The sequence below is a fragment of the Bos taurus genome, chromosome 11 (assembly GCF_002263795.3).
Source record: "Bos taurus isolate L1 Dominette 01449 registration number 42190680 breed Hereford chromosome 11, ARS-UCD2.0, whole genome shotgun sequence".
Taxonomy (NCBI): domain Eukaryota; kingdom Metazoa; phylum Chordata; class Mammalia; order Artiodactyla; family Bovidae; genus Bos; species Bos taurus.
Genome location: NC_037338.1, coordinates 70,149,993 through 70,169,039, shown reverse-complemented (window position 1 = coordinate 70,169,039; position 19,047 = coordinate 70,149,993). Strand labels below are relative to the sequence as shown.

At 43.0% G+C, this 19,047-nt stretch overlaps 1 protein-coding gene across 1 annotated transcript in view; it reads right to left on the bottom strand.

Annotated features, from left to right (window-relative positions):
• ALK (ALK receptor tyrosine kinase) overlaps positions 1 to 19,047 on the bottom strand; it is a 732,834-nt gene that overhangs the window by 494,129 nt on the left and 219,658 nt on the right. Inside the window, exon 2 of the mRNA XM_024999478.2 lies at positions 10,636 to 10,755. Within this exon, the coding sequence (XP_024855246.1) occupies positions 10,636 to 10,755 (120 nt within the window). The remainder of the gene's footprint in view (positions 1 to 10,635; positions 10,756 to 19,047) is intronic.

Here is a 19,047-nt window from a genome sequence, read left to right as displayed (position 1 = left end):
AGGACCCCCTGAGTGTTGGAGGTGAACATGAGGTTCCTCCCTGGTGCCAATCTCAGAACACAGGCTTCCCTAACACAGACTCTGTGACCTTCAGAAACTCCTAATCTGGCGGGAAAGAAAGACTTACTCACACCTGACTTTCACCATAAGCAGACCTGGGGAAGCCATGGGAACACAGAATAAGAGAGACCTGCCTGGAAGGATCACGGGCTCATGGAAGAGGCAACTTTTGGGCTGCAGTTTGAAGGGTGAAAGGATTTTGACAGATGATAAAGATTAACTAGGAAGGTTAAGAATAGAGGAAGGAATGAGGTTATTCCAGGGAGGGTGAGGAAGTAGTTTGCTTATTTTCATGGAGTCATGTGGATTTTGAAGCTGGACTTCTCAGCATTAAATCCCAGCTCAGAGAGTATCATGGTTCAGGATAAAGTGATCTCAGGTTCCAGAGGACAAAACTAGGGACTTAAAGAGTTTTAAGGAAAAATATTCTAGCAAATAGTCATGCCACCAAAATGCAGGCTATTGGCCCCTCACTGGAGCAGCTCTCATTCCTCTTCAGAGAGCACTAGGGAAGCAACTATGCTCCAGCACATGGAACTCGGTCCTCACAGCTAATCCTGACAGTGATGCTCTCAATTAGGAATCATGACCATTCCCACTCTTCAGATGACAAAGAGAATCAAAGACGGTGGTTGTCACTGATGGTAAAATAACAACACTCTTAAGAATCAGAGCTGAGAATGAAATTCACATCTCGATCCCAACTGAGCTTCTTCCCCATCATTCAAACAGAGGCTGGAAGATGTCTTGCTTCCATGTCACAGAGGAGATTTTAATAGGCAACTAGGAGGTGTATGAAAGATCTATGGTTTCTAAGCCCAATCCTACAGTCCCCACATCCCAGAATCTTGTTTTTAAGCTCTCCAGGGGACTTCCCTAGTGGTTCAGTGGTTCAGTGGCTCAGACTGCGCATTCCCAATTCAGGGAGCCTGGGTTCAATCCCTGGGCAGGGAACTAGTTCCCACATGCCACAACTAAGAGTTTGCGTGCTGCAGTTAAAAGACCCTTCATGACGCAACGAAGATCGGAGATCCCACTTGCTGCAACTAAGAGCTGGCACAGCCAAATACATAATCAAACAAATATTTTAAAAATTATTTTAAAAAGAAGCTCTCCAGGTGATGGCGAAGCAACTAGACTGAGCTTGTATGTGAGCTTACCCACATCAGGATGGTACTGACCCTACACTGATGTAACCTTTAGGGCAGCAAGAACCACCAGGCTGACAGAGACCCATAGAATTAAAGTGATAATGTGAGTAAAGCAATATTTGGGAGTAACATGTGAGGAAATGCTTTGTAGCTCAAGTACCGAGAAAATATCAACCACCACCCAGGGGGCAGGAGCAGGGGACAGTTGTAGGGTCTGTCAAGCAGGTGGCCTGGGTCTGAATCTCAGCTGTGTTACTAGCGCTGGGCAGATCAATGACCTCTCTGCGCCTAATTTACCCGCTGTAAGATGAGGCTATTTGATGAGACTGCTGTGGGCCCCGAAAGCTCACCATTTCTGTGAATTTCTCACAGACCAAATTATTCTAGTCATCTATTCAAATGAGCTGGTTAAAGTCTTGTTAATCTGAGGTCTGTTCTGTCATGAAGTTCTGCCCCTGAGGTAGCTCTTCACATAACATTTCACTTTAAGAGGATTTCCTCTCATTTTTATCACTGTTGATCAGTCATTTTCCTGCATATGTTTTGGACACATGTCTTTCTAGACTGGTTAGAAATGCTCTGTATACAATATCTCAGATGTCCCAAAGCTGTCAAAACAAAAATTCCTCAGCTCACTCATGTCTGCTGAATGTGCTTTTTCAGATTGAGATTTTTTTTTTAAAAAGCCTGCCCTAAGTAGTTAAAGTCACAGCTTTTCTTTCTAAATGAAAATATGTCCAGCCTAGGAACTGTTCTCCCCTTACACACATGTCTTTCCTGATTAATACGACATTAGGAGTAACAGGGCTTAAGGGAACATCCATACCTTTTACTAAAATAGAGATCCCCAGGGGCAGAAATGGCTGGGAACTGAGGGACTTGAGTATACTCCTGGCTGGCCCCTGGACCGTTCAGCACATGCTGTAGTTTCATCCAGGGTATGTTTAAGAAAACACTGGGGATGCAGAGGAAACAGGATGTGGATTATTGACCTCTAAGAGCTTCCAGTTTAGGAATCAGGATGATTCAGGGTCATACATAACTAAGATATGAAGAAAGTGTGACACAGACATGCAAAGTGCTGCAGAAAGACATTATATAACCTTTCTTGCTGAGAAGATGGGAACAGTGAGGTCTACAACCTTGTAGGTTGTCCTAATTTGGGGTTAATTTGGTCACTAGCTGTGGGGTGTGAATGCTCACTACATGGTTTCCAAAAAGACACTCTAATAGGCAGACAGTATCTTTGCTAAAGTTGAAAGTCTTATTTCCCAAGTAAACCTTCCTATAGGTTTGACAGTTCATCAGATCCAGGGGTACAGATACAAAACAATCATACCACAAGTGTTTAAGCAGCACCATTCAGACGGATATTCAGAACCACCTTAGACCTGTGACCTATGATAAAAGTGAACTAGGCTAACTGATGAACCTATCTGCAGGGCAGCAGTGGAGACGCACACACAGAGAACAGGCTTGCGGACACAGTGGGGGAAGGAGAGGGTGGGGCCAGTCGAGAGAGCAGCACTGAAGCATACACATTACCATACATAAAGCAGATAGCCAGTGGGAATTTGCTGTGGGACACAGAGAGCTCAACCTGGTGCTCTGTGACAACCTAGAGGGGCGGTATGGGCTGGAGGTGAGAGGGAGGTTCAGGAGTGAGGGGATATATGTATACCTATGACTGATTCACGCTGATGTATGGCAGGAGCCAACACAGTATTGCAAAGCAATTATCCTTCAATTAAAAATAAATTAATTAAAAAGGAAATAAATAAATTTTAAAAGTAGGCTAGAATCTCTATGAGGGGCAGGAGCAAAGAGCTTGGCAAACTGTAGACACCCACTGTATGAATGAATGTACAATAGATAGATAGATGAAAAGTCATATTTAACATCTCTACCTTGGGTTGAATAAATTAGACCCATCCGTGACTGCTTTAACAGGTGACCTAGTTTACAGTTGGACCATAAAAAGGATGAAATACAAATTAGGAAAGTAATTTGGTTCATTAGAAACATCAGGAAAGCCCCAGGTTTTGTGGAGCGGGTATCACGAGATGGGATTCTTGGAGAATTTGGGATGCTCAAGAAAAAAACCGTTCCCTATACAAGTCAGAATCTTTTCAGATTTCAAGAGGGGGATGATGCAACCCTAGTATTATCAAAAATTTTCATTAACTTTCTCCATAAAAAAAAATTACAGGGAGAAAGAAACATCAGTGTAGCCTGGGTACTCAGAAAAAGGCCTGAGGTAAAAGCAGGGACTGAGCTGGGCTTTGCAAGCTAGAGCAGTAGGATCTAGGGAGACAGGTTCAAGGAAAGGAAAACAAATTAACCAGGGACAAAATGGAATGAGAAAGAAGGAAACACAGGGGAAGGAGGGGAATGTAAAAGAGAAAGGGTATTTACCGGAATGACAGTGCTTGTTCTCTAGGCAGCTTTGACACTGCTGGTGACTCCCGCATGTAAAATTCTCATCCCTTCGGAACCCGTGGCTGTTCCACCTTCTGGTTCTCCTCCTATCCTTTCAGTTTCTCCACCTCTGACTGTTTGTCATGCTCCTCTTCAATCACAGCCTCCATCATAGTCTGTGCTAACCACTCTCTATCACACCTGTCTCCTCAAAGCCAAGACAGATGTACAGTTCTCTACTGACCATCTTTACCTGGGTGTCCTGAAAGCACTTCAAATGTAACTGGTTCAATACAGGTCTCGCCATTGTCTCCTCTCTCTAGATGTAATAGTCCCCACCTCTCCTTGTCAAGTATTTCTCCTCCTCCATCCTCTGATGGTGGGATCTTCATCTACTCAATTACTCAAGCTGGACTCTCCTACAAGGGCAACCTAGTCATTCTCACCTTATAGCTGGAATCTCTCCTAGGTTCCCCTCCTGCCCTTCCTTTTCCAGCCTATGCTTCACACATAGGATCATATCTAAACACTTAGTATACCCAGAAGTAACTGTTTCTCCAGGCTCCTCTCTCCCAGACCATCTTTACCCTGAGTCACTGGGCTTGACCTGCTTCTCATCACCCCACTGCACATTCACTCCCTCTGCCTGCAAAGCCCTTCCCAGAGATCTCAGTGGCACCCAGGGTCCAGGGCCCAGCTCAGCAGTCCCTGTCTCCTGAACGTCTACCTTCCGAAGTCCTTCACAGAACTGGCTCTCCCTCCCTGTGTTCCAGGGAGCTTTGGACATGCCTCTGTTACTGCACCTGTCTTATAGCAGGCAGGTCTGCCTCATCCTCAAGACTTCTTGTGCTATTGGTATTTAGCATGGAAAGTTATAACCAACCTAGATAGCATATTCAAAAGCAGAGACATTACTTTGCCAACAAAAGTTCGTCTAGTCAAGGCTATGGTTTTTCCAGTGGTCATGTATGGATGTGAGAGTTGGACTGTGAAGACAGCTGAGCGCCGAAGAATTGATGCTTTTGAACTGTGGTGTTGGAGAAGACTCTTGAGAGTCCCTTGGACTGCAAGGAGATCCAACCAGTCCATTCTGAAGGAGATCAGCCCTCGGATTTCTTTGGAGGGAATGATGCTAAAGCTGGAACTCCAGTACTTCGGCCACCTCATGCAAAGAGTTGACTCATTGGAAAAGACTCTGATGCTGGGAGGGATTGGGGGCAGGAGGAGAAGGGGACAACAGAGGATGAGATGGCTGGATGGCATCACTGACTCGATGGATGTGAGTCTGAGTGAACTCCGTGAGTTGGTGATGGACAGGGAGGCCTGGCGTGCTGCAATTCATGGGGTTGCAAAGAGTCGGACACGACTGAGCGACTGATCTGATCTGATCTGATGCCTAGAGCAGAACCAGGCATACAGTTAGTGCTCAAAGATTGTTTATATCCATTATCCCATTCTTGTGTGTCACAGACACACTAAGGGGGAAATGATGCAGGCAGATAAGTAGGGGTGCAGAAACAGCTCTCAGGAGGATGATGCTCAAGATCAGAGAAAGCTTTGGGGAGCCACCTTCCCAGGCGTGAGAGCTGAGACTATGTTCACAGGAGCATGAATGCATGACCAGGAGACCACACAACACTGAGTGATGCTCTCCACATTGCTTATCTGTCAGTCTGTCCCTGTTCCTCACCCATCTCACTCTTTCCCTTTTGTTAATTTCTTTCCCACTCTGTCTGTGACAGTCATTTTAAATGGATCTCTTTTGATTTGCCTTTCTTGCTTTTGTGTCAGTTGGTCAATTATTCTTTTATTATTATTTTTTATTACCTTTTAATCTGACTTGATTCCTTTCCATTTCAGTCTGCCATTAACATAGAGGTAATTCGTTGGTATTTATTGAGTGGATCTATGTGTCCTTATTTTAAAGGCAAAGGATATGATCGAGTAGAGCATTTTAAACAAATCTCTCAAAACATCTAAGCCAACTACTTTCCACTTGATTTCCACAGACTGAGCTCATTGGTTCCCAGCAGGTCACTGGTCCTCATGGTGACACATGTTGCCTGCTCTTGGTCTTGTACGACAGCTGGTACTGCTTTTCCCTACAGGACTCAGTCTTTCTGGTGACGACATCCAGAGCCGTGTGCTTATCAAGTAATAGAGAAAAATACAGAGGCATGGACAAGGAATGAACTTGACTTCCTGGCTCAGTGGACTGGGAAGAGAACGGGAAAAGGCCTGGCCTCTCAGGGCAGAGGAATTGGTAAGAAAGCATCAGCTGTGACAAGGGCCCACTAGGGTCCCTTGTGGAGCTGCTTTTCACTGAAAACGCCAGGCTCTTGAGGGCAGTATGTCAGATCATGGCCAGCCACGTCACGTGTGTAATTTCAGAAATGTGATCAAACTGACTTCCTGCCAGAGCTATGAAGTGTATCCCACGGGGGGCTGGAGGGCTTTTTGTTTACCATTTTTTATTCTGGGGTAGGTTGATTTTTTTTTTTTTTTTTTTTTTTTGAGAAAGAGATTTAAATTGCTCAGTCTTTTCAATCAAAGAAATTGATACATTAACAAGACTGGTGATGGTGGTAGCAGCAGCAAGGGAAGTAATTAAAAAGTCTAATCTTTCTTTGTTTCCAAAAACACCAGTCCCTGAATTGGATGGGTCCCAATGCGCTTGAAAATAGACAAAGTTTTAATAGAACTTTTATTTAAAGTCCAACAATGACTTTGTTGTTCTCTGATGTTGAAATGTTGGCAGGAACCTTTCTTTTCCAGGATTCAGTGTTCTGGACATTGGAGGACTGGAGGGATGAAACACTACATTATTTTACCAGGACGGTTATAACAAAATACTACAAAATGGCTGGTTTCAAATAGCAGAGAATTATTCTCTCACAGTTTTGGAGGCCAGAAGTCTGAAATCAAGGCATCAACAGGGCCATGCTCTGAAGGCTGTAGGGGAGAATCTGTCCAATGACTTCTCCTAGTCCTGGCAGTTGCTGGCAATCCTTGGCATTCCTCGGCTTGCAAATGTATCATTCTAATCTCTGCCTCCATTATTACATGATGTTCAGCCTGCGTGTCTGTGTCTGTATCTTTGCTTTCTCTTCTTACAAGGACATCAGTTATATTGGATGAGGACCCGCTCTAATCCAGTGTGGACTCAACTGCATCTACGAAGGCCCTATTTTAAACTAAGGTCATACTCACAGACAGTGGGGGTAAAGACTTCAGTACACCTTGTTGGTATACTGAACCAGAGTCGATAGTAGGGGAGGCAAGACTGCCCATGCTCCTGGGTTGGGGGCGGTTACATTCACATCTAGGAAGAGGTGAATTACCCTAGCTTCCTAGGAATAGTCTCAATTTGGGGATATCAAGTCTTGGTCCTAGAGCTGCCCAGATCTTGGATATCAGATTGGTCATTCAGTCCCAACTAATGCTCACCAGCTCAGTAACTTGGTAACATGGTTGATAAATATCTTGAGCCCTCAGTTTACATTTCTACAAAGTGGGATATAAAATAATTTTCACCCACCACAATTTTTTAACACACTTAAGTGAGAAAGGGGGCTGTGGAAAAGTTTGGCAAAGTATCAAACTTCTTTTCCCAATAAATGAAAAATCTTTTTCTCATCCTCATTTGGGCAGAAACTTTGGTTACTTTGCTTTAAAACATGATCTGATTCTTCCTAAACCCAGAATGGCAAACATGAATTAAAGCTGGGGGGGAATATTATCTGCTTTTGTGGTTCTAGAACTCAAGGTGATCAAAACCCTGTAATCTCTTATTACCTGGAGCTTCCAAATGAAACAGATTTTTATCTGGGTAGGGAGCTGGAGCCCAGTCTTTTAACCAAACCTATAAATAAGTCCTAAGGCATCAGAGCTGGATGATAAAAGGAAAAAAAAAATTGTTTCTTTATACACCCCTCCCCCCCTTCTTCAAAGCCTTGAGGGAAGAATGTGCAGCTCTGTTTGTTGATGATGAAATTAGCAGGCTCCCATCATTCAGGACAAGATGAGAAAGAGCTGGAATCTGATACCAAATGCCATTGAAAAGAATATATTTTACACAACATAAAAGGCCCCAACGTAAATTAGAAGAAATATGGGGAGACTTCAAAAAGGTAGGTCAAACTTTTTCCTCAAGCAGATAATTACGGTTGGGGTGAGTAAATCTTATTAGCCTCTATCCACCTCGTCTCTTCTCATAAAACACCAGTGGAGAAGAAAGCCATACTCAATTCAGTCCTGGACGGCTTGCCTGAGAGGGCTGGCCACCACTGTCTGTCTTGATGCCTGTGGTTGTGCTGCTGAAGCCTACCCCTGCCGCCCCCTCCTACCTCCCCACCAGCCGTTCCCTCCCACCTTCACCCCAGCGTGCAGGTGAGGACAGCCAGCCAGCACCAAGCTCCATCACTCGGCCCACACTGACTTGCTGAGTCTTAGTTGTTTCTTACTGTCTAAAGAACTATCCCTTCGGGCAGAAATTTTCCAGTCAAATCTCTCTGCCCAAGTTTGAGGTCTTAAAATTAATGAAGTTGTTAACATTTCTTAAAATGTCTTTCACAGCAGTTGAAAGTTGTGAATTTATAACCAGTGAGCCTGCTGGCCTCTTTGGTTCATAGACACAGGCTGAGCCCCACAAACATCCTTAAGGCGACAGGAGTCTCAGCCTTCGGTTTTCTCTGCTGTGTGTCTCGGGACTAGTCTTCAACCTCCGTGTCCCAGAGGTGCTCTTTGTGCAATGGGTTGAACTGCCTACAGAACTGTTTCTCTGGCCAGTGAACTCAAAGAGAGGAAGAGTAAGTCTCGCTCATGTTTGTTTTTGTATCACCTCTAACATGTGGCACGGGGCCAGGCTCACACAGATGGTGGTGGAGACAGCTAAGTCCTATGGTCTCAGCTGAATTAAATACGGGAAGAAGACGAAAAGGCTCTGAAATTACCACTGCACTCAATCAAGGAGCCACCAACCAAGAATCATCTCTTCTCACCCTGTGAATCAATAGCAATGATGGTGCTGACTTTGGTACCTCATTGAGCATTTGGGCAATGTCCGACCAATGGTTTTGGTTCTCTCCTCTGCCAAGAAGGGAAATCCTGAGGATTCCAGGCTACAAGGAACATCTGAAAGGAATCTTGGGAATCACCCTTATCTGTTCCTTTCCCCCTGGAGCATGCCACCGCACCCTCATTCTATATATGAGAAAGGGGAGGCCCAGGAAGAGGAAGTAGGTATATTAGAGTCAAACGGTGGAGCACTAGCAGTTTAAATAAGCTCCAGTGGTTTTCTTCTCTTAACCTGAAACCTCTTTTCGGATGTTTCAGAGAGAATAAATGCAATGCTCTCTGTGTCATGCAAGAAGCAGACCTGACTTTTTTGGACATTACGTTTTATAAAAATTGTGGAAATACTGAGGGACTTTGAGAGCAAATACAAAGACATTATCCAAAGACTGCTTCTATCACAAATCTGGGTTTACAAAGCAATAACAGTACAAAGGACCAGATTTCAATTATTTATAAACACCTTTTCTTATCCTAAGATGACACTCAGTGTCTGGCCTAAATAAAATCAAGAAGTAATTTTTATCTGGAATCTCCGGAAAACTAATGACCTTCCCCTCCTACCAGGGGCGGCTTAGGAGTAGCAGGAAACATCCTAGAAGAGTACCATTCTAAACTGCCCTCGGGGTTTTGATGCATTTATTTTTTAAGTTTGAATTCAAAGTTACAGTTAATCTGAACCCAGACTTACTGCTTTACAAATGGAACACTAGCACATGGAAGATCTCTGTTAGGTGCACTTTAAAAAGCTCAAGCCCAGGGGCAGAAACCGGGTGGCAAGAATAGGCAAATATGCCCAGAAGGGAATCTAGAACTCAGAGTTGTACTAGGTTCATAAATATTTAATTGAATCAGGCCTGATGAGTGAATTCCATCCCGGAAGGCCTCTGCATTCATTTATCATGGACGATCCTCTATGAGTTTCTTCTTTGTGATAGGTTAAAATGAGAAGCAAACAGAGCTTTGTGCCTGCCCTCACAGGGTTCACCCTAGAGGAGTTCAAGAGAAGAAAAAAATGTTCAAGTAGAAATACATTAGTTCTCCTCCAAACCTTCCCTTTCCTCTGCAGAGGCCCAGCTTCTGTGAACTATCAGGATGAGGGCAGAGTTTGAGGAATGCTACACCATGTAATTCTGGCCTCAGCCTAACAGTGTGAGTAGGTAGCTCCCTAGGAGAAAAAGTGAAGGGAAGAATTCTGCTTCTGTAGTTAGAAAATCCACTTTGTATGATCTTGTTATGCTCAGTTTCTGCATCTGTAAAAATGAAATGGGACCTACTTCCAAAGTTGTTGCAGAATCAAATGAACTGAAATAATATCTAGGAACATGTCTGGGTACTTTTAAGGAGGTACCTAAATGTCAAGGAATCACCTGAGGGGCCCCTGGTCTTCTGAGGGTCACAGGTCTTCTGGGGCCCCGTAAGTGATTCCCTGACATTTCAGCTCAGTTCAGTCGTGTCAAAGAGTCGGACATGACTGAGCGACTGAACTGAACTGAACTGAAATGTCAGGGAATCACTTGAGGGGCCCCAGAAGACCTGTGACACTCACAATAATCCTCTCTCAAGAGATCACTATAGAGACACTCATGGATTAGAACCATGTATCTAGAAAGCCACAGTCAAAATGCAAACAAGTATTACATCTCATGGTGGGTAAGGGGCAGTCAGGAATACCACACATGCATAAAGGCAGCTGGGATAAGATGTGGCAGCCACAAAGCCTTTGGCTTCCTTCAGGATACAGAAGACGGCTGTCAGTCTGGAGAGGCCAGGCCTGAGGGCAATGGTCTTATGGAGGTGGCTGTCAATGGAAGACTAAGGGCACAGAAAGGCTTCCTTCTTGACAAGCCATACATCACTAATTGCAACTCACAGCTTCTTTAATTATGAGATGGTAACTATACATTACAAATAACTATCAAAATATACTTACCATATCGGCTGCGATGAGACAGGAAAGGGAAGGAATCTTTCATTATCCAGGTCAGATTCCATGCAAAAGAATCGGGAGGAAGAGAAGGCAGGTTTGTTGGTGACTCCAAGGAGCTCTGACCTGAACATAAAAAAGACAAAGAGAATACTGATCTTTGTGCTTGGGATGTGTCTTTTAGCTGTCACTCATATGGCTTATAAAAGAAAATTCAGAGGAGGCTTTCATGACATCAATTGGAAAATGAGGGAGAAAAAGACTGAGCCACTAGGAGATTGAATTGACCTCAGGACCTCAATCCACATTTTCTACCAAGGGCAGTAAGATCTAAGAAGTCTGAATCTTGTGACTAGGCCATGCCAAAGATGTCTGGTAGAAGAACTAGAAGCCAGGATACTTAATGGTTTGATCTAGTAGTTCTATCCAAAGTCTGTTCTGCCTATGAGAATTTGAGCAACTTTACAGAGAATTTTAATTCATCGCATTCAAATAATGCCTCCACTCTACTTTGTGTTCAGATTTGTAACTTCATCTAATGTTGTTTGCTTGGGTTATTGTCTTATCAATAAGAATGTTGAAACTGCTCTCAGAAGTTATGAGTTTTGACAATTATGCTATTTTCAGGGGGAAAATGCTAGGTGATGAGTTTTCCTATAGCTGAGAGTTCAGGGGAGCCACAAAGGATTAATGTTTCTGATTTGCATGAGAGAAAGAAGGATTGAGAGAAAAAGAGTAAAAGTACCATTATTCCTTTGCTTAAAAGTACCTCAAGTGGGTTTCATGTGGTGAAAAGTAATTATAATATATCTACAAATCAAACGAACATAGGCTGCATGCTCTTATGCAGTTCTTCCCAGAAATCCCCAACCCAATTGCTATTTGCTAATGTCTTAAGGCAGGTAAAGCTTTTTCTGTTAAAGAAGGACCAGTTTGATCAGTCTGAGCCTATCTGTTTAGGAGATAGGCTGAGTGTGGGCAGGAGGCAAAGAAGGGAACCAGAATTTCTTCTGCAGCTTCCATGGATGAGGCACCATGCTGGGCTCTCAACTCACATAATTTCACAATGACTCCCTGAGATAAGCATTACCATCTCAGTTTTACATACGCAGCAACTGAGGCTTAGAGGGCAAATGATGGAATCACGAACTGCAGCCAGATTTGCCTGACCTCAAGAGGCCATGCTCTACCATGAGTGGGCTGGCTTGCTACTCAAACAGAAAGTGTTAAACCACCTGGAGTGATTTCACAAAGAGAAAGTAGAGGAAGAAGAGAAAAAAGAAAAGGAAGCAACAGTAGCAGAAGCATTTCTCAGCCTGTTTGCTTTGCAGATTCTTCCACATCACTTCCAGCATGCACTCCTCCAGGCCCTATTATGCTTTCAATTCCCTTATAGTATCAGTCCCTCTGCATATGTTTAGGAAATCATTGCTCTGAGTGGTCTCAGCAGCCTTTTGTTTCCAGGCTGCTCCACTTTTTTATCTACAGGCGCTGCCTTTTCGTGAAGCCCACTTGTCCCTGTAACTAGAACATAATGGGCATTCTATACTCTCCTTCCAAAGAAACATTCTTCTTTCTACCTTCCAAAGACTGGAGTTGGAAGTGCTGGCCTGAGTACCTCAGTTCAGTTCAGTCGCTCAGTCATGTCTGACTCTTTGTGACCCCACGAATCGCAGCACGCCAGGCCTCCCTGTCCATCACCAACTCCCGGAATTCACTCAGACTCACGTCCATCGAGTCAGTGATGCCATCCAGCCATCTCATCCTCTGTCATCCTCTTCTCCTCCTGCCCCCAATCCCTCCCAGCATCAGGGTCTTTTCCAATGAGTCAACTCTTCACATGAGGTGGCCAAACTACTGGAGTTTCAGCTTTAGCATCATTCCTTCCAAAGAACACCCAGGGCTGATCTCCTTTAGAATGGACTGGTTGGATCTCCTTGCAGTCCAAGGGACTCTCAAGAGTCTTCTCCAACACCACAGTTCAAAAGCATCAATTCTTCAGCGCTCAGCTTTCTTCACAGTCCAACTCTCACATCCATACATGACCACAGGAAAAACCATAGCCCTGACTAGACGGACCTCTGTTGGCAAAGTAATGTCTCTGCTTTTAAATATGCTATCTAGGTTGGTCATAACTTTCCTTCCAAGGAGTAAGTGTCTTTTAATTTTGTGGCTGCAGTCACCATCTGCAGTGTTTTTGCAGCCCCCAAAAATAAAGTCTGACACTGTTTCCAATGTTTCCCCATCTATTTCCCATGAAGTGATGGGACCAGATGCCATGATCTTTGTTTTCTGAATGTTAAGCTTTAAGCCAACTTTTTCACTCTCCTCTTTCACTTTCATCAAGAGGTTTTTTAGTTCCTCTTCATTTTCTGCCATAAGGGTGGTGTCATCTGCATATCTGAGGTTATTGATATTTCTCCCGGTAATCCTGAGTGCCTAGAAAAGATTTTTTGAATTTTCTCTCACAGGTGATCTAAACAGAAATGAGTTGAATTGGTTGGTACCTAGATACATCTTTTGTAACATTTCTCCAAAATGGCTCAGAGGAATGCACTGAAAGGAGTCAGATGTTATACTAGTAAGTTTGAGAGAGCAGCCACCTCATTTCACTCTCATATCAACTCTGTTTTACAGATGGGCAATGGGGCTGAGAGAATTGAGGTCCAAGATCATACAGGTCTACTTAAGAGCAGGCTTGAGGTTATTAGACTTTTAAAGAATTAATAATGCTAACTGAGCACACATGGAGTAGGCATTGTGGTAAGTGCTTTAAATGTGTGATTACACTCGATTCTTACAACAACCCTGTGAATAAATACTATTATTGGGCCTTATTTTGAGAACAGGGAAACAAAGCCTGAGAGAGGTTAGATGCCCTGACTGTGGCCACATGACCAGCAGGCAGGAGACCACAGAGTCAACAGATCAGGTTGGCCTGATGCTATAACCCTTGCTCCTTATACCACCCTTCAGGGACTCCCACAAACTACTCCATGGTGATCAGTTCTCTATAGGGCCCTTCAGCGTCCCCACTAGTCAATGGTTAATACCAGAGATAAGAGTCTGCTCCAGAATGGGTCAACAGTGTGAGGGTTATAAGAAGGCTTTGACAATCAACTCCTTGCGAAGAACCCCATGTGAATAAAAATTGGCATCTCTATGTCTGAGTCATCAGCAGAGCTCAAATTTTAAGTAATTCTGAAGCAACAGGAAGATCAAGTCTAGGTGATATTTCCCAGTTTCAGAATGATGTCATTTTTCTTAGCCATACAGTTTGGGAATGGTATTAACTTCTTCCTGGATGTGAAGCACCAAGCAAATGGGGCTAGACATCAGGAGGCGCCTATGAATCTGTGCATGGGCATGGATGGCAGATTAAGTTAATAAGGATAAGGGTCAGGTTATATACTCAGGGATAAAAAATATCTGAAATAATTCAAAAGGAGGGCTCTGAGGGTTGAGTCATGGCCTAGCAAGGAGCCATGGACCTCACTGTGGGTCACTCTTAATGACGTGAACTTAAACCATTTTACATCCAAAAGTGAAAGTGTGAGTCGCTCAGTCATGCCCTACTCTTTGTGACCCCATAGATTGTAGTCCACCAGGCTCCTCTGTCCATGGAATTCTCCAGACAAGAATACTGGAATGGGTAGCCATTCCCTTCTCCAGGGGATCTTCTCGACCCAGGGATCAAGCCTGGGTCTCCCACATTACGGGCAGATTCTTGACCATCTGAGCCACTAAAAATGCCAATAAATAGTTGAGCACCTTCAAAGTTGAATACTGGAGAGAAAGCATGCATTTTTACCCCACCGTTATAGGAATTCTCAGAATTTCTGCTAGTAGGCTGGGTTCACACATGGTCCCCAGAGGGGAGTGGATAATGATTTGCTACATGAGACTGGGGGAGCTAAAGGAGGTCAACCAAAAGGATGGGTCTCTTCACCTGAAAGTGTAAACACTAAGAAAAAGCACAGTCTACAAGAATGAAGTTGTTTGTCAAAATCAGAAGCACTGACACAGAAGTGGGTTCTAGTTAATGTTAATAGAATATGCATAAACATAGACTAGAAAGAACTGCATTTAAGTGCAGGGAAGAGGCTCTCTGCTCCCTTTACAATTCATTTCCACCCACTACCTACCTTCAGCCCTGGTGGGAATGGGGGTTTCCAGCATGGAGAAAAGCTATGCATAAGAAGTAATCCGTTTAAGCAAGAAAAAAGCTTGGGTTTTTGGTGCTTTCCTCTGGAAATGTGAGGATCCAGAGTGAATCTCACTAGCACAGACTTATGGGGTGAAAGTGTGAACTGAGACCCTCTGGTTCAAACGGAGTGTATCTTGGACCCTGAGGGAGGAGAGGGGTGGAAAGGAAAGGAGAGGAGTGGAAAGGAAAGGAGAGGAGAAAGTAGGAGCAAGGGCTTCCAGGTGTCCAAGTGATAGCCAAAACCACCTGAGGAGAAAAGTAATGTACTCCGGACTGAGGACATTTTTGATTGGCTACAGATAAGATTGTTTTAGGTTTTGGAGGGGATTAGGGGGATCTGGGGTGATATCCTGAGTCCTTTCCAGGTACCACAGGGTATCTAGGCACAGTGAAACCCCTAACTTCTTGACACTACTCTTTTCCTACCACGTGTCACCCCTCTTGCACCCTCAACTTAGATTCCAAGATTCATCACTATAATACTTCCACTACAATAATTCCCTTGCAAACAGGTGCAACTCCTGTCCTTTCGTCCTTCACGGTTGTCCTGAGCATCTGAATGTGGTGGTAGGAAAGGAGGGGAGGAGCATACCAGATGCTTAAAAGTTTCACTTTAAAATTATAACCACAAACCTCAAGAGGACCCTCAGGACTGCCCAGGAATTCTTCTGAATTCCCTGATGGGCTCAATTCACCCTCACTCTTCTAGTCTCACTACTTCTAAGATTTTCTTACCCCTCAAGCCTCCAATCCCTGACCCACATTGCTCCACTTTCTCAGCTAGTGAACTTGTTTTTTATTTTATTGAAAAAAGAGAAGCAAATCTACCAACTCAGAGGTATCAGTAACTTTATATACTACCTTCTCTCCTGCTAAAACAGGTTGACCACACTCTAAGCAGTGGCAGCCTCTCCACCTAGTTGCTAATCTCATCACGTCCCAAGAAATCCACTGGTCAGTAGTTTGCCCTTTCTTCTGTATCAACAGTTTCCCTTCCTCTTCCAAGTCAATCTCATCTGCAGCAAGTATATACATCTTAAAAAAAAAAAAAAGAAAAAATTTCCCTGACCCGCACACTCTTCTTCAGCCATCCTCCCATTTCCTGCTCTCCTTCACAGCTAAGTGTCTTAAAAAGATCTGTCTATGCGTCTGTCTCTACTTTTCCTCTTTCATTTCCTCTTAAGTTAAATTAAATCAGGATCAACTCCACTTCGCTGGGTCAAGGTCACCAAAGACCCCACGTTACAATGAATGAGTCTTGGTTCTTCTCTTACTGGACCACTCAGCAGCACTGGATCACACTGATCTTCCCTGCTTCTTAGATTCTTCACATCTCAGTGACATGCAGTCCTTGGCTGCCATCGTCCTCGTCTCCTACTTCAATGGCAGGTCTTCTCTACTCCTCCAGATCTTCCCCATTTTCCAGGCTGTACAAAAGGAACATTCTCCATTTCCTAGCAGTAACTGCCCAGGAGATTTCACGGCTGAATATTCAATTTCATCACAGTAGTTTTAACCAGCTGACAATAAACTCTGACCATGAATTTCAAGTGAGCCCAGGACACCAGACCCTTAAACTTCACTAAAATCTCTTGACCCATGAACAAGGGATTTGCTTTAACCAAGCATGTTCAGACTTATGAATTCATTCTCTCCTATCTAAAGTGCTGATTTTCAATTCTGAATTAGCATGACCACCATATAACTCTTCCTAGGACTCTAAAAACTCTGAATTTTATTCCTTAGAGAACTGCTCAGTGAATTTCTTGCCTGACATGTAAATAAGCTCAGCTGTTTTTCTTTTTTAAAAACTTGATGGGGGAGGGAATTTCTGTTTTATTATTTTACAGGTGTTGAAAGTTGGGTAACTTGGGACATGTCTCTTCCCCATCTATACTCACTCCCCAAAATGATCTCATCCAGTTTCATAGCTTTAAATATCATCTATATATTAACACCACTAAATTTATATCTCAAGGCCCAAGTGCTCCCCGGAACAGCAGAACATATATCCAACTGCCAGTCTGAAATCTTCATTTTATTCCTGGGTCAGTATCACAAACTTAATACATGCAAAAATAAACACGTGATGTCTCTCCATCTAAACCCCACGTGTTCTCTATTTCAGAAAGCGATGGCAATACTCTCCTGGTTCCTTGGGCCAAAACCAAGGAGGGATCCTTGACATTTTTTCCCCATGGCCCACACCAGTTCATCAACCAATCTCAATGGTTCTACCTACGTTATGTCCCTCTCTTCTCTCCCACATCACCTCTCACTCTGACAACTGCTATGAGCTCCCAGCTGGTCCCCTGCTTCTCCTATTGCTCACCTTCAATATGTTCTCCACACAGCAGTTGGATTGGCACTTCAGCCCTGAAACAGCATTAACATTTCTTGCCATGACCTAGTCCTTTAATGTCCCACATGATCTGGCTCCTGGTCTCTTTCTGACCTCATTTCCAACCATTTTTCCCTTGCTCGTGGAGCTCCAGCCTTATAGGCCTCCTTGCTATTCCTAAACTCAACAAGCAGGCTCTCATCTCAGGGCTCTTGCACTGGCAGGTCTCAGCCTAAAAATTCCTCTGCCCTACAGGCACGAGATCATCCCATCTTTCCATCCAGGTCTCTGCCCAAATGTCACCTCCTCAGAGAGATCTTCCTAGTCATTCTATAGTTGCTCAGTCATGTCTGACTCTTTGCAACCCTATGGACTGTAGCCTGCAGGCTTCTCTCTCCATGGAATTCTCCAGGCAAGAATACCAGAGTGGGTAGCCATTTCCTTCTCCAGGGGATCTTCCCAACCTAGGGATCAAACCCAGGTCTCCCACATTGCAGGCAGATTCTTTTTTTTTTTTTTAATGTATTTTTAATTTTAATAGGATTATCAGACTGCCTTCCCCAAAAGGCTGTCACAATTTCCAATTCCACTAACAATACATGAGTCCCCTTTCCCCTGTATTCCACCAATAATAGATATTAGGAACTTTATGGTTTTTGCAAGGATGTTTGGTATAAAGGAATATCTATTACTTGATTTTTCATATCCCTGACTATGAGTGAATTTGTACATCTTTTTGTGTGGCCTTCCATTTACTAGGGGAGGGGAATAGTGGTATTAATTTGCCATTCTCTAAATTGACTAATATTTTTGCCTATTTTTTGAGTTGTTTTCTCATTGTCAGTTTGAAAGATATCTTTATTGCAATAAAGATATATATTATAGCTATCATAAAAGTTATATATTACATATTGTAGCTATTAAGTTATATTTTTATTACATCTTTTTCCAAAGCTAGTATTTGATTATCAACTTTAAATTTTCTTGCTGTGCATTTTTATTCTTAAATTTTATTTAGAATATTTTTAAAGTTACAGAAAAAGTTGCAAAGATAACTCAGAGGCTTCCCATATACCCTTTACTCATATATACATGTATTCCTGCAGGCAGATTCTTTACCATTTGAGCCATGAGGGAAGCCCACACACTCCATTAACAACTCTATATCACATTGATCTGCATTTATTATTTCTTATATTTATATTTGTCTGTTTATTGTGTCTCTCCTGCATTAGTCACTGCTATGTCCCCACGCCTGGCACATAATAGGCACTCAGTAAATATTTGTCAAATAATTAAACCAGAGTTTTGGAGAAAATTATTAGCTCTGATACTTATTAGCTGTTTAACTCAGGCCAATCACATACTCAGTGTCCTGAAAAAATGATAAAAACAAGAATAATGGATGCAAATTCTCAGGATTTTGTACAGGCCAGATGAAATAATGCACACATGATGTATCAGTCACACCACTATTGAAATTTTATGCTTTTATTTCTGTTTCAGAATCCAAAATGAATGAGAGTCTTGGTTCCTCTTCTATCTGAAGATCTAGGATACAATGTCCAAAAATCAAAAGTGCTCCAAAGAGCTGTTTCTCTGTTATTCACTAGTTAATTATTAACTCTGCCAACTGTCTACAATCTCTACTACCCCAATTTCAGCCAATTGGCAACGTCTCTATATTCAGTGTTTATTATTATACATCTTACTGTGTGTCTATTTATCTCTAAGCCAATGTACATAATACAATGAATATATCATACTTGCATTGGCATAAATAATAAAGAGCTATGTGTGTGTGATGGTTATTTACATGAATGCCCTGGGTTCACTATCAAGCATGTTTTACAAACCTCCATCAATAAAA